The following is a 25,319-nucleotide window of genomic DNA, read 5'->3' on the forward strand; positions in this document are numbered from 1 at the left end:
ACAAAGAGGCAGCTGTCCGCGAGCTGAGGCTGCAGGGGGCCGCGTCCTGCGGCGTGGGGGCGCAGCCAGGCTGCACCGCGAGGGCCCGGCCCCTTCCGTGAGCCCCGGGAGGCCCGGGGACCCCACCTCGCGGCCCCGCGGGGAGCAGGACGCGGCCCTGCCGCAGGCGCGCGCTCGGCCGCCCCCCGCGGGCACCTGGGGCCCGGCGGCTCCCCGCGGCTGGCCCCGCCCCCGCCGCCCCGAAGCCCAATCAGGGGAGAGTGTGGGGCGCGTCCCGCCCCGGCCACGCCCCCGGGCCCGGGCTGGGGGCGTCCTTAAGAGGCGGCCCGCGGGCCGAGCCGCAGTGGCGGGTGCGGGGCTGCGGACCGAGGCCTCGTCGCGAGCTCCGAGGTGCCCCCCGCCGCCGCCGCCGCCGCCGCCGCCGCCGCCCGCGCCCCGGCCTCCCCGGCCTCCCCGGGAACTCGCCGCCGCCGCGCTCCCCCGGCGCCCGGGGTCCGCCCGGGGCCATGGTGCCCTTCCCCGAGGAGCCCGCCGCCGCGCGGGGCACGAGCGAGGCGCAGCCGCCGGGCCCCGCCACCCCGGGGGGCGCCGCTCCGCTGCCCTGCCCGGGACCCGCGGACCGCCCCGAGGCGGCGGGGGAGAGGGCGGAGGTGGAGCTGGCGGGGCCGGCGGGCGCGGAGCCCCCGCAGCCTCCCGAGGGCGGCTGGGGCTGGCTGGTGATGCTGGCCGCCATGTGGTGCAACGGGTCGGTGTTCGGCATCCAGAACGCCTGCGGGGTGCTCTTCGTGGCCATGCTCAAGACCTTCGTGACCAAGGACGACGACAAGATGGTCTTCAAGACAGGTGAGCGGGAGCCCGCCGCGCCCGCCGGGAGCCGGGGAGGGCGGGCGCGGGGCCTCGGCGCGCATCCCGGGGGCGGGGCGGGGCGGGGCGGGGCGGGGCGGGGCTGTGCCCCTCGGAGGGTCCCGGGGGCGGGGGCGAGGGGGTGCTGTGCCCCTCGGAGGGTCCCCGCGTGCAGGGGGCGGGGGCGGGTTGTGCCCCTCGGAGGGTCCCCGCGTGCAAGGGTCCCCGCGTGCAAGGGTCCCCGCGTGCAAGGGTCCCCGCGTGCAAGGGGCGCGGGCTGTGCCCCTCGGAGGGTCCCCGCGTGCAGGGTGCGGGCTGTGCCCTCGGAGGATCGCGAGGGGCGGGGGCAGGTTGTGCCCCTCGGAGGGTCCCCGCGTGCAAGGGTCCCTGTGTGCAAGGGGCGCGGGCTGTGCCCCTCGGAGGGTCCCCGCGGGGTCCCGGTGCAGAGGAGCCTGCCGCCCGGGGCCCCGCTGTGCCCGGTCCCCCCTCCCCCCACCCCACCCCCACCCCCACCCCCACCCCCGCTGTGCCCGGTGCCCGCGGAGCCCGCCGTGGGCTGGGCGAGTGCGGGCGCAAGCCGCGGCCCCAGCCGCCCAGACTCCGAGGAGCGCTCAGGGTCCGCCGTCTACACCCTCCTCCCGGTTTTTGCAGACGGACGCGACCTTCCGGACCCTGCGGCCTCGGGCTGTGCCTTTTGCGGGCTCGACGTGGCCGCGGCGGTTGGGGCTGGCGAGGGGCGCGGGCGCGGGCGCGGGCGGAGGGAGTGGGGCTGGCCACGGGCACATCCACTCCAAGGTCGGGGGAGCTGCCAGGGGAACCGCAAGAGCCTCGGTTTCGTGTTTGTCGTTGCCGTGGGGGGCAGCTCTGTGTGCTAAGTATAGAAACCTAGGAGGCAGCCAGGTGGGGCCGGGGAGGAGGAAGGTGAGGGGCTACCCTTTCCTGTCGTGTTCTTTGTCATATTTCACGATATACTAGCCTAGATGAAAAAGTGCAGATTCAACCTTTTTTTTTTTTTTTTTCCTCCTGTAGAGAGTTCTTATGTGATTGATCTCTTGACTGGTAGGCAAAAAACAAGCCCAAGACCTTTGGTGTAACTCTTCTACATACCTTATTTCACTTCCACCTGCGAGGCAGGTGTTACCAACCCCATTAGGGTGAGCAAACTGAATCTTGGTAAAATAGTGTCTTGGTGAGTAGCAAAATGGACATAGAACACACATCTTCGGACTTAAGGGGCTAAGTGATTTCCATTACTAAATAAGGCTCCACCCTGCCATTTGGGAAACTTTATATGATTAATAGTCCTTTTTTTTTTTTTTTTTAAACCTTAATTTCCTATTTTTAGAAGGACTATTCCTTAGGTCTTTAGTGTGCATACAAGGAATATGCAAGACTGTTCTAACAAATTCTAATTCTTCTGCCTCTAAGGCAGAGGTCGGGTTGGGAGTTTTAAAGCCTTATATAAATAGTATTACATGATCCTTCTGCAGCTTGCTTTTCTTCTACCCCATGTTGTTTGCAGTTTATCCACATAATACCTCATTTTGAGCTTGGTAACCTAAATTCTTTACATTTTTACTCAGGTTTTCCATTGTGTGAATGTATTAAGCTTTACTACTGCATTCTCCCTTTAATAACCATTTAGATTACTTCCAGACTTAATATATAAACAATGCTGCAGTGAATGTTCTTGTACATTGTCTCTTTGCACATGTGATAATATACCATATTTAACCTGGAATTTCTGTTCCTTAAATAGCTCTTGAACCACTGTTACACAGGTCACAGTGTTGAACGTGTAACGTCCTGTATTTATTTGTAATGGAAGACAACTGTGGTAAACTTTGGATCATAAAGCAGGATTGATACGCATATATGATATTGTTCAAAAATCGTTTTTTAAATCTGAGCATCAGGTATCTGGTAGTAAAAAGCTCAAAGAGGCAGAACTGACAGCATGTCAAGACTGGTTGCTTCAGCATTTAGCCTATTCTTGCCTGGGATTACAAATTTTTAATGCAGTTAAAACAACAAGACAACTGTCTTTTGTTTACCCCTGTTTTTGCAAACTCCGGTGAGTAGGTCGTTTGTTATCTGTGGGTTTTTTCTTCTTTCATTTTATGAGAGAGAGAGAGAGAGAGTGTGTGTGTGTGTGTGTGTGTGAATGAGCATCTGCTGGGGAAAGACAATTTTGCCAGGGATGGGAGTTTTACAGTGTTGAAGCCTCTGCCTACCTTCCTTCCATCCCCAGAGTTCCTGTTGGCTGCAATGTCCCAGCCACCTGAGGGTGAAGGAGGGGACAGAGACCTGCCCTCTTGAACTTTTTTGAAGCTCTGTATTTTCACTTTTGGTGAATATCCTTCTCCATTTACTCAGTTAAATCCTTCCACAACTTTCAGTCGTGTTTGCATATGCGCGGGTGTATGTTGTATAAATAGTTATATGGGTCCGCCAGTTAAATACTGAAGATCTTTGTGCTTCTCTGCACGACTGCTGTGTTAAGGTTGTGGCCTTGCACAAAGGTGCCCACCTCAGGGTAAGTGGTGACTGGAAACCCACCTGTGCTCTGGGTGCCTGCTTATGTGGGAATAACAGCAGCTAGATGGAATAGTGACCTTTCTTGGATGCTATGCTATGCAGAGCTTATAGCTGATAAATTTTAAGGTCTAAGGAAGAAAAAAAAATATGTAACCTCATCTGTGGGGAAAAAAATGTAACAGGATTGTCTTTAAGCCAGTTAATACTGAGACTCACACCCCCAACCCCCCCCCCCCCCACACACACACACGGGTGTTTCATAAAGTCCATCCTCCACAACAGGCACTGAAGTATTGGAGAATACCTGAAGGTTTCTTGTTCAGGCTTTTTCCTTTTGATATTCAGTTGCTGAGTCATCTGGATTAAACATATGCAAGCTTCAAGTACAATGACAAAAAATATCTGAATTGTTTATGGCTTTTATCTTTCAAAGTTTTGGTCCATTTTCTATTACCTTATGTATGGCTGATAATCCCAGCACTAAGGAGCACTTAATTTTGTTTTCATGCTTTCATTGGCGGCTTTCTAGTGATGAGCCCAAGATACGTAGGCAAATAGTGGTGGAATGTGAATCTAGGTTTCTGATGGCTCACTTTTCTCCAGAACTATGTACCAGGCCCAGTGCAAAGCACTGCACTATTTAATCCTTACTGCAGCCCCATGATATGGGCTTAATTTAATATCTTTCTTTTCATATGTGGAAACTCAGTCTTATAGAGTAAGCAGTGGAGCCAGGACTCAATCACCAGGTTTATCTGACTCCAGAAACTGGGTTTAATGATTGATCATTTGCATTGGCTGGATAACATTCCGCTAATCTGGCGTTCTTTATGTTGTTGATTAATTCAAGCATTGCAATTGATTACTATACCAGGAATTCTAGGGTCAGAAAATTTTCTTCTAAGTCTGAAAGATTAGGGTCTCTGTTTCTTGATCTTACTTTGCTGTCAATAAACAATTGCCAATTGTTAATGTCTCATTGAAATAGATTTTTGTAGAGGGACTGCCATGGAGAAACAAACAAGATAATTTCATATGGCATTCAGCAGAAGTCTGGGGTTTCTTTTTTTTTTTAATTTTTTAATTTTTTGTTTATGATAGTCACACACACACACACAGAGAGGCAGAGACATAGGCAGAGGGAGCACTGGGAGCCCAACGTGGGATTTGATCCCGGGTCTCCAGGATCGCACCCTGGGCCAAAGGCAGGTGCCAAACCGCTGCGCCACCCGGGGATCCCAGTCTGGGGTTTCTTTTGAAGAACCATGTTCCTTCAGACTGATCCATGGTAGGATGATGTTTTCAGATAGAACTGAAAAGGAGCCTTTCTCAGGCTTTCTTCTCTTCAGGGCTATCTTAACTCTTCCTATGCAATTGATGATCTACCCAAAATTTCTCAGGAAAGGCTCTAAAGAAATTAATTCACACTAAGATACAGGTTAGTTTATACATTTTTTTAAAAAAAGATTTTATTTATTCATGAGAGAGACACAGAGAGAGGGGCAGGGACATAGGCAGAGAGAGAGAAGCCAGGTTCCTGGCTCCTCCCCCATCAGGAGCCTGATGATGGTTTTGATCCCAGGATCCTGGGATCTCTACTTAAGCCAAAGACAGATGCTCAACCACTGAGTCACCAAGGTGCCCCTACTTTATACATCTTAATTTTACTTCTTATTCATTCTACAAATGTTTACCAAGGTTTTCTGACACTCTCTGTGCTGGACACTGGAGATGGTAATTGAGAGAAGAAACAAGGTCAGCAGTTCCCAAGGATTTTTTTTGAAATTCTGTGGGATACAAATGAGTAAACAGAATATTTTCCTGAGGCATTTGCAATATATCAGGACTCAATCTTATTTTTAAAAGCTGAAATTCTAAGGGAATTCCTGTGAGTGGTGGGAGCTGGGAAAGGCAGTTTGATGGCCTCTTTCTTTATGATAATAAATTTTACTTTGTGCATTCAAGACTTTGGAAAGGGGAAGCAAGCTGAACTATGTTAGGCAATAGAATGAATGAAAAATGTTGAGTGCATCAGAGCCCTACTATGTTATCCTGGCTGCCAACTGACATAATACTCAGAGATGTACCTCACACATACTGCTGCATGAGCGTGAGCAAGCTGCACTTGAGGTTTTCTGTTAAACTTTTACCTGTTAACATGTGTACAGGTAAATTAGATGCTTTCAGGAAACCTAAAACAGTTACTACAATGAACTGGAACCTTATTTTCCCTTAGAAATCACAACTGTGTTGGATATTGGAAAAACCCATTTTTATTTATCTTTATTTTTAAAGATTTTATTTATGCATAAGAGACACACAGAGAGAGGCAGAGACCTAGGCAGCAGGAGAAGTGGGCTCCCTGCGAGGAGCCTGATATGGGACTTGATCCCCGGGCCCCAAGATCATGCCCTAGCCAAAGGTAGATGCTCAACCACTGAGCCACCCAGGTGCCCCTGGAAAGCCCATTTTTAGTTCTTTCATGGAACTGATAAAGAATCAAGCGTTCTTGTATCCTCAGATAGGGTGCTATGGACTGCGTGTCCATAGCACATTCCGGGATCTTACTAGGGTATTGGTCTAGTTACTTGCTTTCTTCCTGGAGAAAGAAATATTTTAATGGTATTTGACTTTTAAACTATATTTAAAACAAGTATATTTTCAGAATCAATATTTAGGGTAATGATATCCTTTTGGAGATACTATGTCTTTGTGGTCTAGAGGCTTGGTCAAGTACACCCTTGCTCTTTCAGTAATTCCCAAAATGTGTTCTTTAATAGCCTTTCTTTAAAGTGGAGGTCTGTGGTTAAATAAGTTTGGGAAACACTGCACATTATCCTCCTTTCGTGGGTATTTAAAAGTACAAATCAAAGTATTAAAAATTTAGTCGTTTTCAAGAAAAGTAGATTATCAGAAAGGTCCCCAAAGGGTGGCTCTCTGGCTACAATCGTTAATGCGGCTCTGCTTCCCTGTATGAGGTAGATTGCTAGATTGCTCTTTAGACAGTTATAATCACAAAGTAGAATTTTCAATAGCATTCAGGGAACCATGTATCTTGTAACATCTCTCAGTATAGTGCTACTGGCACCTCTGAAATTTCAAGTCAGTTCATGCTCTTGAAGGTTTTTTTTTAAAAAAGTGCTCACATTTACAGTTATGCTAGTATCTACACACTGCAGTTTTTTTGCTACACCTAAACTTATAGGAGGTTGATTATAATTCAGAATGGAACTGCTGTGCCTGCCCTTAATGCTAAGAGGGTTGGTTTGTTTTTGGTGCAGAAAGCTGCTGGGACAACTAATAATGTCTATATCCTGGGAAGGTTTATAGTAATGGTGCTTTGTTGAGCTGATTACGGTGAAGGGATGATCTGGTTCATGGTCCAGTACATCTTTTACTGTAGGAAAAATACCTGTTATTTACACTGGAAGAGAGGTTGGAAAACTAAGAACTCACTCTATGGCTGTTATGCTTGAATCTCCTTCATGCCTCCTCCATCTTAAAACATTCCACCTTATATTCCATGTAAATTCATCAGGACTGCCTGTTACAATAATTAGATCACAAAAATGGTTCCAGGATTTTGGAATAATAAATGAGTATGGGGGCATCTGGGTGGCTCAGTTGGTTAAGTGTCTGTCTTTGGCTCAGATCAGGATCCCAGGCTCCTAGGATCCGAGCCCCGTGTCTGCTCAGCAGGGAGCCTGCTTCTCCCTCTCCCTCTGCCACTTCCCCTGCTTGTGCTCTATCAAAGAAATAAATAAAATCTTAAAAAAAAAAATGAGTGTGATGGGAGCATTTTGTACTCCATTTCCAGAACGTTTCTGAATTTAGAGCAATATGGAACAGTGTGAGTAGTATATAATAAATTCTGATCGAATACAATAATGAGTATTCCTGTGGTGTTTTGTCATCGAATTTTTACCAATAAAATTAGCTGCTCAAAGAATGAAATCAATAAAAAATAAAAGCATATCAGAATTACTTCAGGAGGGTTTTTAAAAAAGATTTATTTATTTATTCATGAGAGACACACAGAGAGAGGCAGAGACACAGGCAGAGAAAGAAACAGGCTCCTTGCAGGGAGCCGATGGGGGACTCGATCCCAGATCCCGGGATGATGGGATCATGACTTGAGCTGAAGGCAGGCACCCAGCCGCTGAACCACCCAGGTGTCCCTTCAAGGAGGGGTTTTGATGTATCTTTTAGAATAAATTGTACCCTGTACTCTTGTGATTTGTGTTTGTTTTTTGTTTTTTTTTTTTTGTATGGATTTTTGTTTATCTGTATTGCAAATCCTCGAGGCTTCATCCCAGGCCATGTACTTGGCTTCACTTTTCCTACCTTCCTTGAGTGTCTCACACGCCCCGTGGTTTTAGCCACTGTATTGGCATTTGGGGTTGTTATTTCCAAGTTGCTTCTCTATGTTCATTAATCACATTTATTATATCTGGACAGTTCCATTTGGATACACACGATACCCCAAATGAATGCATTTTTTAGCCACTCCAATCTTCTACCACCAGAAACAACAGCTCACTTGCAAATAAACACATCCTTCCTTCTGAATTCTCTCAGTGCCTGACACCTCCGGTTGCTTGAGTCAAAACCTGGAATTCATCTTAATTTCTTACTTCTCCCTTTTCCCATCTTGTTAAACTAGACCAAATCCTTTTACATTTACCTCCTTAATGCCTCATAAATCCTTTCCTTTAGTGCTGTCTTGATGCATGCCTTCATTAATTTTGGCCTCAATTATTGTCATAATGCTTTAACCGATCTCCCTGTCTTCAGTTATACACTTGAGTGATTTCTCTAAAACATAGGACCTTATCATTTTTCTGTTTAAAAGACATCAGTGATACTCATTAAAACGTCAGACTCCATACAGCAAAGGCCTTCAAGTTTTGGCCCTTGCCTGACCCATTGGCCTTGCCTCTCACCTCTCTCCCTTCTTGCTCTCTGTGTTCTGGCCACGCTGAAAGCCTTGAACTTTTCCAAACTTCTGTTATCTTTTGCCTCTGTGCCTTTATGTGTGCCACTCCTCTCTAGTATGGTTAATCCTTGTAAGATTCTGATGAAATGGCTGTTTTATTCCTTTTGTCCTAATCAGGAACAAAACAACGATTCTATACAACCATTGTTACATTTTTGATGCACTTGGAATGTTTGGGGGGTAGCATGGATTCAAATAAGTTATTAAGTTTAAAGTGGAAGAAGGAGTGAGTGCCTGGCTGGCTCTGTCTGTAGAGCATGTGACTCGCCAGTGGTGAGTTTGAGCCCCATGTTGGGGTTAGAGATTACTTAAAAACCAAACCAAACCAAAAAAACCTTGAAAGTGGAAGACAGAATCTAATTACATCCTATTATAATCTACCATTCTGTGAATGGCATCTTAAAGATAACCTATCTTTGTGATAATTTGTATAGTCCTTTATCATAATTAAGAGCTTTCACATACATTCGTACATATTCATACATTGTTTTTTAGAGTAGCCTTGCAATGTGCTATAACTATAGTTTAGGGTTGGGGAACATGATGCCAGTATTTACATCTATTATGTTGAATTTAAGAACATCTTTTCAGCTCAGTAAAAATTTGTTCTTATGTTAAAGTTGTCCTGAAATGTGGGGCCCTGTCTTTTTTCTCCCTTGGAACTATTTTCTATTTACCTATATATTTTCTAGAACCTTAATAGTATCTTTTCCCTAAGTTAGCAGAAATCCTGGGAAGTTGCTTTTGGAATAGAATTCTTTTTTATTTTTTATTTTTTTATTTTATTTATTTATTTATTTATTTATTTATTTATTTATTTATTTATTTATTTATTTATGATAGTCACAGAGAGAGAGAGAGAGGCAGAGACACAGGCAGAGGGAGAAGCAGGCTCCATGCACTGGGAGCCCGATGTGGGATTCGATCCCACGTCTCCAGGATCACGCCCTGGGCCAAAGGCAGGCACCAAACCACTGCACCACCCAGGGATCCCTCTTTTTTATTTTTTTAAAAGACACACAGAGAGAGAGAGAGGCAGAGACACACGCAGAGGGAGAAGCAGGCTCCATGCAGGGAGCCTGATGTGGGACTCGACCCCGGACTCCAGAATCACGCCCTGGGCCTACCGAAGGCAGGTGCTAGACCACTGAGCCACCCAGGGATCCCCGTGGAATAGAATTCAATTTAGAGTTATTACAACCCAGTTAGAGATCTGCTCTCATATTCAAATTAAACAAACAGACCTTAACAAAAACAAACTCCCAAACAGTATGTGAACAATTGGCTTACCACAGCTCTGAGCACCAGCCTAGCCTGGTGCCACCAATGAACTGTGGTGTTTTTATTGGCAGTGATTCAGAATGAGCGGCTCCAGCACTCTTGGGGAGTTGTGCAAACCCCCACACAAGAGCAGTCCCTCTGAGACTTGGATGATGGAGGAAAGCAGTGCTTTCAGATGTACATGTACCAAATGTGCATGATCATACTTTCTTTGCTAAGGTATCGTCAGTAACAACTCCCTACCTTGCTTACAGGAGCTAGAGCTAAAAGAATTGAGGAAATGACATGCCTTATTTCCAAGTTGAAAGTCTTTTTTTCGTTTCACTAATTTTTAGTTATGGGGATACATATGAAATACAGATGTGAAATAATACACTTGGAGCAAAGCAGTGTTTCTGCTTAAATTAAGTCCAGAAAGGTGTATAGGTCTGAGAAGGCAGCCCAGTTTTCCTCCACTGGGAGGAGCAGATCAGAAGTTCCAGAGAGGCATATTTAGTTAGTTTTTTTTTTTTTTTTAAGACTTTATTTATTTATTTGAGAGAGAGAGCGAGAGAGTGAGGAAGCTTGAGCAGGGGAGAGGGGCAGAGGGATAAGGAGATGCAGGCTCACGAGAGCATGGAGCCCCATGTGGGGTTTGATCTTAGGATCCTGGGATCATGACCTGACCTAGAGGCAGAAGCTTAACCAACAGGTGCCCCAAGGCATATTTGGTTTAAAAAAGCAGAGTCAAAGGTTGTTATTTTGTATTTAAAAAACAAAGGAGTCCTAATTATTTCCATAATGCAACTAAAAATAAAATGAGAAAATCTTAGCTGGTGGATAAATACAGAAGCATGGCTTTAACTTCTGGATGTTAGAGTTTCTCACTTGAAAGGTAAACTACCCTTGGAGGTGTGCATCAGAGTTTGCAAGGATTATGAGACCTCTGTATTTATCAAGAGAGAACAAAGTCGGTCAGAAACATTGCTCCCCCATAAGGAAGAGAGTCAGTGACTAGAGCTTATGCATTTGTCTGTTGTTCAGCTATTAATTTATTTTTTTTGCTAAATAGTTTTTTTTTTTTTTAGACTGAATCTGAAACCAATTCTGAGATGTGCTTTTTTAAAAGCAAAAAACCACTACTCATTAAATGGAGAGAGATTTCTTTACTCTTCTGAGTAGATTGGTATTCATGCCAACTCGAGTGGGTTAGTCTGGTGACTTTGTAATAGTAAAAACCTTTCATCTTGCTTAATTATCCTTTTTATTAGTTTTGACTTCATGTTCCAGTTTTCAAATGGCAGCCTCTCAAAGGATTCACATTTGTCAATAGTTGTTTAAACAACAACATTCCACAAGTTAATTGATGTTTTAGTGCAAATGGGAGCAGAGTGTTGCTATTGTTATTCTATACTAATGTAACATTCAAATTTTGGCAGCAAATTCAATACTAATGTAACACTCAACCCCAACTCCCTAGTTATCCTTGAGTGCCAGGTTTTTGGATTTCTTACTTTCTGTTGGTTTATCTGTGGCTTCTAAGTTTTTCCTGTTCAACAAATGTTACCTTTATAATAATAAACATATTAATATTAAACATAATTCATCACTAGCATTAGAAATATTAACTTTCATGACTATAATAGTAAACTTGCCCTAAGAATAAGTTGTTTTTTAGGAATCAATGATAGATAGGTGGGGTTTTAGTTGTACGTGTTAGGTTTTATCTCCTGCAACTCCGAGAAAAACGTTAATTATGGAATAGACTAGAAATGGAGAGCCAGGGAATACCAAACTTTAACTCTTTTACTTTAAATTTATAACAGATACATAATAAAATGTTCTTGCCTATGTATAGATGTCATTAGTACAGAGCCACAATGTCTTATCTGACACTCTTGGGGTCACATATGTTTGAGGTTCAGATTTTTTGGATTTTAAAAAGTAAATGACCTACATCTCTATTTTTAAACACCTTACAGGGGAGTCTGAGCCAGCACCCTGTAAATACACTGATATTTCGGCAGCGAAGTCTATGGGTATTCAGAGCAAGTAGACAAATTAAGACCATAAATATTTTCATCTCAGTTCAGATTATATTTTGCTTTCAAGTAAGTGCTAATACCATCTTAAAAAAAACTTAGGGTTGGGATTTCAGAATTGCTGATATGGAGTTGTAGATTTATATGTAAATATTTACTCTTGTTTTCAATTTCTCAATGAACATTCTTTTTAAGGTACATTTTTCTGTATCACCTATTACACCTACTTAAGGTTTTCAGTAAGTGTGGTTTTCTGCTGTAGTGGTCTATCCTAGGTTACTAACCAGGCCTCCTTTGCTGGATGTTTCAGTTGCAGTCAGTATTATGCAATACAAGAATCCTATCTATATACATCTATGAACAAATTGTTGTGTGTGTGTGTGTTTTTTTTTTTCTCCCTTGGATTGCTTCCTTGGGGTATATGTCCAAAAGTGAGATTACTAGTTCAAAGAGTATGTATGAACAATTTTATAACACTTGTTACACTTTGCCAGATTGTCTTTGGAGCACATCAGCCAATTTACTGCCAGCAATATATATATTGGCTTCCTGAAAACCCTATAAATGTTAAGTTTTATTTTTATTAATATTTGCTAATTTGATAATTGCCAATGCTATTTTTAAAAATTAATTTTCAATTATATTACATTGCTTTCAGGGCTGTGTGTTTTCCCAGTTTTAGAGCCCTTTAGAAATGCAAGATGGTCTGGCAATCATACATGATACCTGGAAATACAAGGGGACACATACCAGTAAATATGTTAGAGTAAATTTGTTACCACAGATAGGAATACAAGAAGGCCTGAGATTATCCTTGTTTTTAGATTCTCACCTGACACAACTGGCAGGTGGGGCACACCCTTGTTCCCCTGCCTCTGCTCTCAGCACAGGTGTTGATCAAGACCTTCTTTTGAGGTTAAAAGTAGAGATGGAGATTAACCACCTGGAGACTTGGCTGGAAGGACTTCCTAACTCTTCAGCATGACACCTCGTCCTTCAGAGGATCAGTCTGCCAGAGCAGCCCTTCTCATTCTATGTGCCGTTATCTTGCCCCTGCCTCCTCCCGACCTAGCCAATTTAATTGAAAATAGCTTTAATAATTTATTGGGGTATATGTGTACTTAAAATTTTTTTTGCTTTTCTTTATTTCAAAAAAAGATAGAAATCATTTATTGAGCACAAACTATGTGGTAGGGGTCATGCAAGAAATGAATAAATTTGACTTATTACATACACATGAGAGGTTATGAGAGAAGCCAAAAATGCTACATAAATAATTCTAAGGCAAAATGCTATACATGTTAAATGCAGTATAAATAAGATAGAGGATTTTAGAGGAAGACAGAATGACTTCTGAGCCAATCAGGCAAGGCTTCATGGAGATAGCTTTCGAGTTCAGCTTTAACATATTGGTAGACTCTTCAGCAGATTTAGCAGAAAAGGTATTTCAGTATGAGGCCTAGGCAAGGGCTACGAGGTAGCCTAATAATGGATGTTTTACTGTGCTTTTTCTCTATATTTTATCTTGTTTCATCTATCCAGTAATTCTATAACTGCTATTATGATTGTCATTTTTTTAAAAGAGTTTATTTATTTATTCACGAGAGAGACAGAGAGAGGCAGAGACACAGGCAGAGGGAGAAGCAGCTCCATGCAGGGAATCTGACATGGGACTTGATCCCGGGTCTCCAGGATCACACCCTGGGCTGAAGGCGGCGCTAAACTGCTGAGCCACCTGGGCTGCCCCATGATTGTCATGTTTTAAATAGGCAGCTGTGGCTAGTGAGCTAGTGGGGAGCTGGATTTGAACTCCACTCTCTTGGATCAAGAACCAGGCTCTTGATATACCTGAGTACACACTGGACTTACTAAGTGAATGCAAGGTGTTTGGCTTGCCTAGAGCCAAGGATATGTATGTAAGGAAAGTCATAGCAGATAAGACTGGAAAAGAATGGTGGAGCTGGGGAATGGAAGTTTTGAACACTGAGTTAAGAAGTTTGGATGCGATTTAATAGGCACTGGGGAGATATTGAAGGTGCCTGAAGTAGTGCCTTAAAAAATGTGACTGGGTTGCAGAGGGAAAGAAAGTAGAGGAACCTCAATTACAGAGTAGAGAGCTGGGTGAGATTTGAGTCACAGTCAAATGGGAAGGGACAGATGTGAGACATTTTAAAGGATAGATCGAAGGAATTTTAGCAAATGGTGGGTGTAGATGGTGACATGATGGTGACATGGAAGCAGAGAAGATGCCTGCATCTGGAGTCTGCATCTTAAAACTTTTTTAACTGGGAGCCCCACATTTTCATTCTGTACTGGTGCTACAAATTGTGTAGACAGTTCTGGATGGTGCCACTGTCAGGACCAGGGGCACGAGGAAGAGGAATTGACAGGGACAGACTGACTCATATGTTAGACATTTGAGTGCAAATGCCAGCAGGACATCAGGGGATGATGGGAAGCAGATAACTGGAAATGTAGACCTGGAGTCTCAGAGGGAAGCTGAAGCCAGAGGTAGAGCTTTGGAAACAGCGGGTGTCTCTGAGAGGAACATGATGTAATAAGAGAAACCCAGAAAATCTGTCTCAAGCAGACCTGGGGGCTGCTCCTAGGTAGTTTAGTTGGTGTCCATTGAACTCATCTTATTTATAAGTAACAAAACTTCATTCCTTTAAAAAGTCTTTCTAGCATTCAGAGTTCTCTCTTTTAGATCTGCAACTTCCCAAAGGTCAGAATTGTGTTATCATTGTCTAAGTATTTCCAAAGTGTAGTCCTAAGACTTAGTTATTTTTTTTCCTGTAATTTAGCACAGTCTCTGAGGCTATTGGCATTTACTCTCTCTCATCCGTGATGTAATTCAGTCTTGTCTTATTTTCAAGATGCTCTAGACCGACAGCCTATGAGAATCGCTTAGAATAATTTTAACAAATTTATGTATTTCAGATTTAAATGTAACGTATTGACAGTGGTGGAAAACCCGTCCAACAGGCAGATGTTATCCTGTAGATCTGTCTTCGCAGAGTTCAGTAACTGAGGCAGCTTCCTCATTTACAATTCATGATGAAAACAGCTAACTCTTTTCACTGTAGGCTCCCTTTTTAAGAAATTGTCTAGGAAAACTAGGAAACTGGTATAAATGAATTCAAGTTCTCTGACCAGGAGTCGGGTGGACTATCGCACAGTTAAGAAACAGGACTGACTTTGCCAAGTCCCTCGCACTAGATGGCCCAGGCTTGGCAGGGGGAGGAGGCGTCCTCGTGTCCTGCTGGCCGGGGTGGCGCTGGTCCTAACTCAGACCCTAACCTGCTGTCCGGCTACCCCCAGGTGCATTTTGCCTTAGTTGTGTGTCCCGAGCATAGCAGCAAGGTAACAGGATGGCAACGTGCTTTTGGGTGCACGCGGTTATGCCCAGCAGTGCTGTTACTGAGCAGCTGGGCCCAGTGTCTGTGTGTGGGCGTGTGTTGACTCACGTGCTGTGCTGTAATCAGTGGGAACTCAGGGCCTGATTGCGCCCTTGTGGCCCTTGTGATTGGAGCCCCGCCGAAGGTTTCGGAAGGACAGTGACCTTGGTGGAGGAACCTGTCAACGCAGGGGGCGGATGAAAGGGAGTTGAGTTGTGTAAGGAGAGGGAATCTGTCTTGTTTGGGAAGACACACTTACCTTTCCAGTAACTGGTTTGTTTTTAATACCACTTGACTTCACCCGCAAGGTCTGTATTAAAACAGATGTGAGGGGTTCAGGGGGTATTTTGACCAGGCTTGGCTCCTCTTGCGCTCCTGGGATGAACTGCACATACTGGTTTGCTGACCAGCACATTTGATATCTAATGGTTATGGAGAGAGGAGGAAAAGGGAAGTTCAACTAAAGCATTCTTTCCTCCGAGTGTGATAAACAGAAGCCATGTGGTCTTTTAAATCCCATGGCAACATACCAGGCAGAAAAAAGACTTGCCAGTAGCAAAGGTCAGGAATCACAAAAGAGCAATGTAGGTTTTCTGTATTGACTTCAGAACACACTTTTCTGTAACTAAGCATTCATTTGCTATATGCATGCTGTTTTAGGTTTGTATATGTGGTAGTTTTTTTTTGTGACTTTGATTAGGAAATGTAATGAGTCACTTAAATCAAAAGGTAGACTATTATCCTTTTTTTGGGAAAAAATCTAGCAAAAGTGATGCTTAATCCAATTAATCTGTCTTCTTCCTCTAATTCATTATGATAACTTCAGGTGTCTGGTGGCAACTGAGAATGGGTTATGGAAAAATGTCAAGGCAATGTAATCCCCATTATTTATGGTCACTTAAGAGGATAAATTAATCATTGGTCACTAATCTTTGGATAATTACTCTATTTAGCTGGAAATATCCTTAGTTTTTTGGAAAGCAAGTCAGTGAGTTAGTAGAACTGTCAAAATTGATCAGCTTTTCTAAGTCTAATAATAAGTGAATGGAAACTAGTTGCCTGCAGCTCTTTCTGTCCTGTATTGTAGCATGATCATTCTAAAACTCTGGACACTGTAAATGGGACAACAGGAAAATATATTAATAAACTACCTTGTGGTTTTCAAGTGGACATTCAAAGCCTGTTAGTTGAGGATTAACATAGTTGCCATTAACAGATAAAGGCTTATGACCCATGTATGTGGTTTTGGTTACTAGAATTAGGCAAGTTAATTACATTACAACATTGGCTTGAATATAGGTTGTTTGGAAATGGGTCTTTTGGGGATGGCAATTCCATTTACTTGTGCATTGAATAAATATTTTGAAGAAGTTAAGTTGTGTAAGTACTGTATCAGATGCTGGTGACGGGGATGGGAATAAAGAAAGTTATTCATTTCACTCCCAAAGGAATAAAAAAAAAAAAAAAGAGAGAGAGAGAGAAAGTCCTAGCCTTGTGTTTTCAGCATGGGTACAGTGTCTCAAATGCACACTAATACTCACTTTTTGGAGTTTGACGTCCTCATTCATGGGGTTCCCAAAGAATCTTTATATTTAAGAGTAGATGAAGTTGTTATGTGGGTGCAGTCAGAAACGTATTACTTATTTCTCACAAAGTAATGTCATTTAATTTTTTAATTTTATTTTTTTAATGAAAGTAATGACATTTTAATAATAAAATTCACCTGCATATGCTACAAATTGTTGCTTTTATAAAGCTTCTGGAAACAAAACAGAATTCTGCTAAGTATTGTTTCCAATCACTAGGGAAGGATTTGTGTCATTATGAGAAACATAAGACTATGTGGGACTGACTGACTTTAGAACCAAAATATAAATTAGGACTTTGGAAAACAATTGAAGGTGTAGAAATCTTAACTAGTATACATTTTAGAAGTCTCAATTTTAAATTTTTTTTTAATTTTCTAAAGATTTTTAAAAGATGTTTATCCATTTATTTGAGAGAGAGAACAGAGGGAGAGGGAGAAGCAGGCTTACCATGCCGGGAGCCCTATGTGGTTTGATCCAAGGACTCTGGGATCATGACTGGAGCTGAAGGCAGATGCTTAGCCAACTGAGCCACCCAGGTGCCCCTCAATTTTTTAAAAGATTTATTTATTTTAGAGCATGAGAGCAGAGGGGAGGGGCAGAGGGAGACACACACACACACACACACACACTCTCTCTCTCTCTCTCTCTCTCTCCCCCCCTCTCCCTGCTGAGCATGGAGCCAAGCTCTGAGCCCCAGATGAGGCTCAGTCTCATGACCCTGAGATCAGAACCAGAGCTGAAATCAAGAGTCGCTTAACTGACTGAGCAACCCAGGCTCCCTGGCTCAATTAATTTTGAAAATCCAACTTTATTGAGGGATAATTTCATATAAAATTCACTAATTTTAAGGCTACGATTTGATGAGTTCTGACAAATGCCTAACAGTCTTGCAGACACCATGACAATCACGATAGAGCCTTTCCATCACCCCCAATGTATCCTCTTGTGTCTCCTTGTAGTCAGTCTTCCCCTTTACCCTGGTCCCTGGCAACCACTGATCTGTTTTCTGTCGCTATGGTTTTGCTTGCTTTAAAATTTTGTATAAATAGAATCATACAGTATTTTTTCTTTGTCTCTACTGCTCAGTCAGCATGATGGTTTTGAAGATTCACCCATGTTGTTGCATATATTAGTAGTTCATTTCTTTTTATTGCTGAGTAGTATTCTGTTGTATGCTTATCCTGCAGTTTATCCGTTCACATCTTGATGGACGTTTGGGTTGTTTTGAGTTTTTGCCTGTTATGATTAGTGCTGCTTTGAACATTTGTGTGTAGTTACCTATGTTCTCATGTCTCCTGTGCACCTTATTTTCATTTAAATTTTATTCTGTATGCTTATCTGTATTTTTAAATTTCACAAGAGGATGATATTATGTATTTTTTTTTTAATTAAAAGAAATTGTTGTCTAAGTGAAACAGTGGGTGGAGGGCTCTAGAAAGACAGATTTTTTCACTTGGGTAATTGGGTGAATGGTGGTATTCCCAATCAAGTGGCTGATATTTCCTTTTGAGGGGCAGAGGGAGTGAGAGATGCAGACTCCTCACTGAGAGCGGAGCCCAACTAGGACTTCATCCTATGATCCTGAGATTATGACCTGAGCCAAAATCAAGAGTTGGATGTTTAACTGACTGAGCTACCCAGGTGCCCCTGAAATGTCCTACTTTTAGAAAAGACTGAAGATGATCCATTGAAAGGAGTCTGAGGGAAATCCCCTAGCTCACACTCATTGGTGTGGGTGGAGGTGAGTGGAGGTTGATTAGTATGAGGAGTAGAGATAGGAGTGCACCCCAAGAAGTGAGAAAGTTGACAAGAGGAGAAATAGGGTGGTAGCTAGGGGAGGATTCACCTCAGGGGAGGATGATCATTTACTTTATAAGAGGTGGGAGTAGCTTGAGGAGAGAGAGTAGAGAAGAAGATGAAGTGACCAAGCAGCTAATTAAAAGAATAATGTTCATGAGCAAGTGAGCTATGGAATCCAAGCGCTGCCGGTGGTGATGGTGGTGGGGCGGGTTGCCAGAGGGGCCACCTCTTCTAGATCTGGAGAGAAGAAAGTAAAATCTAGGAGCAAGTGGAGGCAGGATTGTTGAGGAAGGAAGCCAAGGGGGCTTTTGTTTTCTCTGAGAAGTTACTTGTTAAGTGTCATGTATTGGGGTAGAGGAGCAGATCGGAAGAGAGTGACAGAGGTTTGGGAGCTGAGGAGTGAGAAGGAAGAGGAGTGACAACAGCTTTGAGAACTCAACCAAGATTGGAAAACGTGATTTTTGTGGTGAAACCAGTTTCTAAGATTGTGGCTTCCCCCCCGCCCCCCAACCGTGCTCTGAAGCCTGATAAGTGACCAGGGAAAGTGAACAGAACAATTGATGTAAAGTTGGAAAAGAATCAAAGCAAAGTAATTTTACATTTTTGTCTGTTTTCAGCCATATGCTGTGTGGCTTCCTCTTCTCTCTACCTTTTATACTCCTCAGGTTTTTGGTAAAGTTAATTAAAACAAGTAACACCCAAATGTAGTCTTTTACATTTTTAAAATATATGTAACAAAATTTACCATTTTAACCATTATTTTTTTTTAAAGATTTTATTTATTTAGTCCTGAGAGACACACACAGAGAGAGGCAGAGACACAGGCAGAGAAGCAGGCTCCATGCAGGGAGCCCGATGCGGGACTCCATCCTGGATTCTGGGATCACACCTTGAGCCAAAGGCAGATGCTCAACCACTGAGCCACCCAAGGATCCCAGTTTTAACCACTATTAAGTGTACAATTGAGTTGCATTAAGTATATTCACAATGTTGTGTACCCATCACTACAATTTTAAGTTGAGGCATGAGTTCTCTCGTTCCCTTCCATTCTACTTACTACTCCTGATCTATAAATTTAACATAGTCCTTTACTGGATGCAGTATTTGCATTTTTGAGACTGAGATTTTGATGACAGTAGGTACAGAGCTTAACTTTTGGCAGGCTCTGTGGGAGGCACAAATCGTGGCATTAGTTTTCTCAATATTTAGTTGTAGTTATTTGTTACTGTCTGTCTTCCTTACTAGGCCCGTAAGGTCCCTGAACGTAGAGGCTCTCTGTGTCTCGTTTATATGTCCTGCCTGGCATAGTGCTTGGCACGTAGTAGGCGTTCAGTGGAGTTTTTGAACACATGAAAGTCCTTCACTGAAATAATTTATTTTAGTTTAATAAGTTCTTTCTGAATGCTTCATATAAAGTAGGCAAAACTTGTATTCACACATTAATACAGATTATAGGGCATGCCACATTCCAGTGTCTAGTTAATTAGTAGAAATAAAAAAGGGTTTATATTTGCAATTTCACCTTGGAAGGTATTAGAGAAGATTGTGCATTAAACAAATGGTTGTACAGAATTGGCAGCAATAATCCCAAAGCTTGAAGGCGGTAGGTTAATTAGGATAACTTGACAGAAAGCGAGTTAATCAAATTTGAGAGTTGAAGGAATGTTCCAATAATTTATGTTCACACACACTTCAAATATATCAGCAGGTAACAGGAACTGTAGTTGCAGATTACTCCAAAACAGCAGAATGCCAGTGGATTTTATGGCTTATGGTAATGTTTTGGAGAAAGAAAACCTATTAAATTGTTTGGGGCTGTTTGGTACTATTACCCTGTATGAAATAAAAAACACTAGAGCTTAAAATAGTACCTTTATTAAAGATACAGAGTTAATATATTAATAACTTAGGAATTGTATTTTTCTTTTAGAATTATATTTATTAATAGATTCACTAATATCTTTATTAAGAAATATGCACAAATATGGGCATTTCTGTTAACTGGTATTAGTTAAGTATCATTTTTTCCCCAACTAGCTTATGTTTAAATGGATACAAAGGGGTAAAATACACATATAAGAATTAATTAGCAATATAATAACACCCCTCTAGGAATAATCACACTATGTCCTCTGATTCTGATTTCTGTGTGTGTAGAAAAACCCATCGAGGCCCTTTAAAAAAAAAAATCTGCCTTCAGTAAGGTATTTTTTGGATCATGTGGAAGGAATAAAGAAAAGCTATTAGGACCTCTTGTTCTATCATTTTCTTACTTTTTCACTCTCAATAAGCTGAAGCTGGAGTTTGGTTTTAAGAGCAGTAATGGAAATTTTCTTATGTACCATCAGCAAAATCCAATCCTGAGTGATTACTAAGGCTTTTCAGTGAGAGAGAGAGAGAGAGAGAGAGAGAGAGAGAGAGAGCGCAGACAGACAGAAGACATAGGTTAGGGACGGACCTCCTCCACTAAGGTAGCAGCAAGGTGGGGGTGCGTGGGCAGGGAGGAGCGGGATCCCAGGGGACAGAGCCCAGGCTCCGGCTTGGCTGTGTGAATGCTGCTCTGTCCCTGCTCTGTCCCTGCTCTGTCCCTCCACCGGGAGGTCTGTGCGGCTCTGGGGTAACAGTAACACAGATTGCCAGGAAACAAATTTCCTTGTCATCGTTTTTATTCCTGAGTCATCATGTTTAGTTACTCAGATCTAGATGTCTGGTGTTGCCAGTTACTTGCCAGTTACTCAGAAATCAAGCAAGCAGCTTCTTCTGTTGGTCTTTCCTTCCTTTTCTTTTCTTTTTTTTTTTTTTTTGTTTTCCCCCCTTATTTCTATCTTGTCTTTTACTCCTTTGCTTTAGTCAAGCAGGCACGTTTAAATACAGAGGTTACCATTTCCACTAGCAAGCATAGGACTCCCTCCTTACCTCATTGACTTCTAATCCTGTGGTGTGTAATGGTGAATTGAGACATTGAAAGGTGTCCCGTTCATGGAATAACCTTGGTAAATCTCAAGAACATAGTACTGAGTGACAATACGGAGTTACAGGGGCACCTGGGTGGCTCAGCCGTTGAGCATCTGCCTTCAGCCTGCTTCTCCCTCTGCCTATGTTCCTGCCTCTCTCTGTGCCTCTCGTGAATAAATAAATAAAATTTAAAAAAATAAAATAAAAATTTTAAAAAGATATGGAGTTGTAGAATGTTTAATATGATACCATTTACATTTAAAAACATGTAAAACAGTACCATATTTCATAGAATCTGAAACACTATTGATGCTAAGATGCACCACTATTTTACATACACTGAATTTATTGATTATTTTTAATATGAAAAAAAATGGATCTTAGGGACGCCTGGGTGGCTCAGCAGTTAAGCGTCTGCCTTCCAGCTCAGGGCCTGATCCTGGAGTCCCGGGATCGAGTCCCACATCGGGCTCCCTGCGTGGAGCCTGCTTCTCCCTCTGCCTGTGTCTCTGCCTCTCTCTCTCTGTGTCTCTCATTAATAAATAGATGGAATCTTTTTAAAAAGAAAGAAAAAAATGGATCTTAGAATTGAAGAAATAAGGTAGATATATATTTTTTGAGATGTACTTTATGTAATAAAAATATAAAAACATGCATACAAATGATATATAGCCAATGCAGGATGTAGTTTATCTCTGGAAGGGAGGGAGGAAAGGTAGAGAGCAGGGCCACACGGGCTTCAACCCTATAATTTATTTTTCAAAATCTAAAACAAATATTGCAAAAGTTAAGACTAGACAAAGCTGGTTGGTGAATTCCTATAATTTTCTGTATGCTGTTTCATAATGAAAATTATATACTTAAAAGCTACATAAAAAGCAAGTTGCAAAAGTCTATATATAGTAGATCCTATTTTATCTTCTAGCAGTATTTGATTTTGTGTTCTTTCAGCTTTTTTCCTAGGTCTGTCCTACCACAGCAGGTTTTGTTGTTGCTGCTGCTGTTGTGGGAAGCCTGGGGCCTTTCTACATTTCCATTTTTGTGTGTGAATTAAGAGACGCATCATGTATTATCCTAGTAATGATATAAAGGGCAAGGTTTTTAATGATAAACGTGTCAACAGAATGAATAGGATTGGTTGGCATTTCTTGATGTTAGTAAGTAGTAAGAAAATGTTTCCATTTTTTTGTTTCTTTGAAGCCATCTTTCTGGTTGTTCCCTTATCTTTCTTTCTTAGTCATAAGGTGTCTAGAGAAGTCAGAATAAGAATGGTACAAGATGAACAAAAGTCAGTACTGTCAGTTGGTGGAGCATACAACTCTTGATCTCGAAGTTGTGAGTTCCAGCCCCCATGTTGGGCGTAGAGCTTACTTTAAAAAAAAAAAGAAAAAGAAAAAGTACTATCGTGCCTAGAAATCTGATAAAGAGACTTTTAAAATAGACTCATGAAGCTTACGAACTCTTTTTTTTTCTTATCCTTTTACTAAAACCTAAAAAGTGTTTCAGTTTTACCCTGCTACCACCAGATGAAAGGACTGCAGGAGGATGTTTGCTTATTATGCCCCAAGCAGTGAGGAATCTAGGGGCTGAAAGGGATGTTGCTTTTCCATGCTATTTTAGGGGTCCTTAACCTCCTATATGCATTAAAACAATATTTTTCATATCCCATAATATTATCCTAGTATCCTGCTTAGATGTTTAATAGTCCTTACCGTTTGATTAAAATAAAATTTGGCAAGATCTATAAAAAAGTGCCAAATATAGTCATACTCTTTGACCCAAAATCTCCTTCCCTAAGATCTTCTAATGACTCGTGAGAAAGAAAAAGCTATATGCATGAAGATCTCCACTATACTATTACTATAAAAAAGTGAAGCTTTAGATTCAATTTAAATGTCCCTACATATAGAAATAGCTCATTAAATGATGACAATCTGTTTTATGGATCATATTGCAGCTATAAATGATCATGATTGCTATGTAGCAACATAGGAAATGTTTGGTGAAAAGAGCAGATGTACCATACTATGACTCCAGAAATGCATGTGAGCATGAACAAAGATGAAGGGAATATGGAAAAACAAAACCAAAAAATAGTATTAAAATGGTAGAATTTTGAGTATATCTCTCCCCTCACTATTTGTTAAAAGAAATGTGCTTATTTTTTGGGGCGGGGAGAGCCAGATCCTTTAAGGAAAAATTTGAATTTCTTTTTAAGAAAACGGCAGATGGTATGTTGGAGGATACCAGAAAACTAAAAGTGTAACGGCCCTTTTGAAGATGAAACTAAAACATTTGAAACCAGGTTTGCTTTTGCACTGGGCATGTTGATTATTTAATTTTGCCTTTTCAAAGTAAGTTGGCTTAGTGCAATTGTGTGGAAATCAAAATATTGAAGAGGATTGGTAAAAAGAAGTGGGAGGATCAAAGCCAGTGTGACTGGCTTATTCTTTTGCACTACCAAATAAACCAGATTTTGGGACTGTGTCTGCTTTAGTCAATATTTGGTTATTTGCTTTGAAGCTATTTGTTTGCAATAATGCCGTTAACATCCTCACGAGAGCCACAGTCAGACCCTGAGGGGTAGAATCATTTATATAGAAACCGAACCTTTTGCATGACAACCATTTCTTTTCCCTGTACTTGTTCTTGATTTTTATATAGCCATGGATTTATAGCTACCAAAAAAAGCCCCGTAGTTAACTCACAGTAAAATCATCTTGCCATCATAGGTAGACTGGGGCTTGTGATGGCTGAAGAGGGAATAGAAAGAGAGTAATAGACTGAAAAAGTTTTAGACCTCCAGGGCCTTGCTAACCAATTAATCCCGCTTCTTCAGCTTCACAGGTAAGTAAATAAGTACCAGAGAGGCAGCAATGAACCTGTCTTAGGATTTCAAATCTAATGCCCCTTCTGTTGTACTGCAAGGAGAGGAGGAGGGAAAAGGAGAGCAGAGCCAAATTATTGACATTTTAAATAAAAAAAAAAAAAAAACAAATTATTGACATTTTAGAGGCCACTTTTTCAAAAGGACAGAACATTGGACTTGATGTCATTATTGTCTTAATGTTTTTACAAAAACTGGCACCCCCAAACAAAAATAGGTAAAAGACATGAACAGACAATTCACCAAAAAAGAAATGTAATAAACATGAAAAAATATGCAATACAATTGAAGTGTAGATAATAAATACATATTGCTATCTCAAGGTAAAAAATTTACATACAAACTTTATTATTAAGACCATTGGCAAAAAAAAAAAAAATTGGCTTTACAGGGCTTTTTGTTAGCAATCTACTCTAATTTTAGGAAATGTAATTATAATGGAAAACTGCAATGCAAATGGTAAAAGATGAAGGCAGCCTGGTCAAGAAATTTCATGAAACTTATGGTATCTTGAAACCTCTTATTTACTCATTCATTCAATCCTATCTGGCATCCATAGATGCATTATCTCAGGTGTTTTTTTTTTCTTTTTAAAGATTTTTTTTATTTATTCATGAGAGACACAGAGAGACAGACACACAGGCAGAAGGAGAAGCAGGCTCCCTGCAGGGAGCCCAATGTCGGACCCGAACCCGGGACCCCGGGATCACAACCCTAGCTGAAGGCAGACGCTCAACCACAGAGCCACCCAGGTGCCCCGTCTCAGGTATTTGTAGACAGTGCACCACTGGGAAGGAAGTTGTGAAAGGCTCAGAGCAGTTGACACTAGGTATTGGCACCTGATTGTCCTTTCCTCCTGCACTCTACACAAATAGAGAAACTGGTTGAGATCTGACTAAAGGAATGCCCTCCTCCCCATTCAGCAGATTACTGCAGGGCCCCAGGAAGACAGAGCCAAGGAAAGAGAATCATCAGAATAGGAAAGGGACCAAAGTATAGGTATTGGTGGGT

The 25,319-nt window shown here is 42.0% G+C and overlaps 1 protein-coding gene across 1 annotated transcript in view; it reads left to right on the top strand.

Moving 5' to 3' along the window:
- The first annotated feature begins 371 nt into the window (after positions 1 to 371).
- SLC16A10 (solute carrier family 16 member 10) overlaps positions 372 to 25,319 on the top strand; it is a 108,963-nt gene continuing 84,015 nt past the window's right edge. Inside the window, exon 1 of the mRNA XM_072739031.1 lies at positions 372 to 843. Coding sequence (XP_072595132.1) covers positions 507 to 843 — 337 coding nt within the window. The 5' untranslated portion in view covers positions 372 to 506. The remainder of the gene's footprint in view (positions 844 to 25,319) is intronic.

The sequence above is a fragment of the Vulpes vulpes genome, chromosome 1, assembly GCF_048418805.1.
Source record: "Vulpes vulpes isolate BD-2025 chromosome 1, VulVul3, whole genome shotgun sequence".
Taxonomy (NCBI): Eukaryota; Metazoa; Chordata; class Mammalia; order Carnivora; family Canidae; genus Vulpes; species Vulpes vulpes.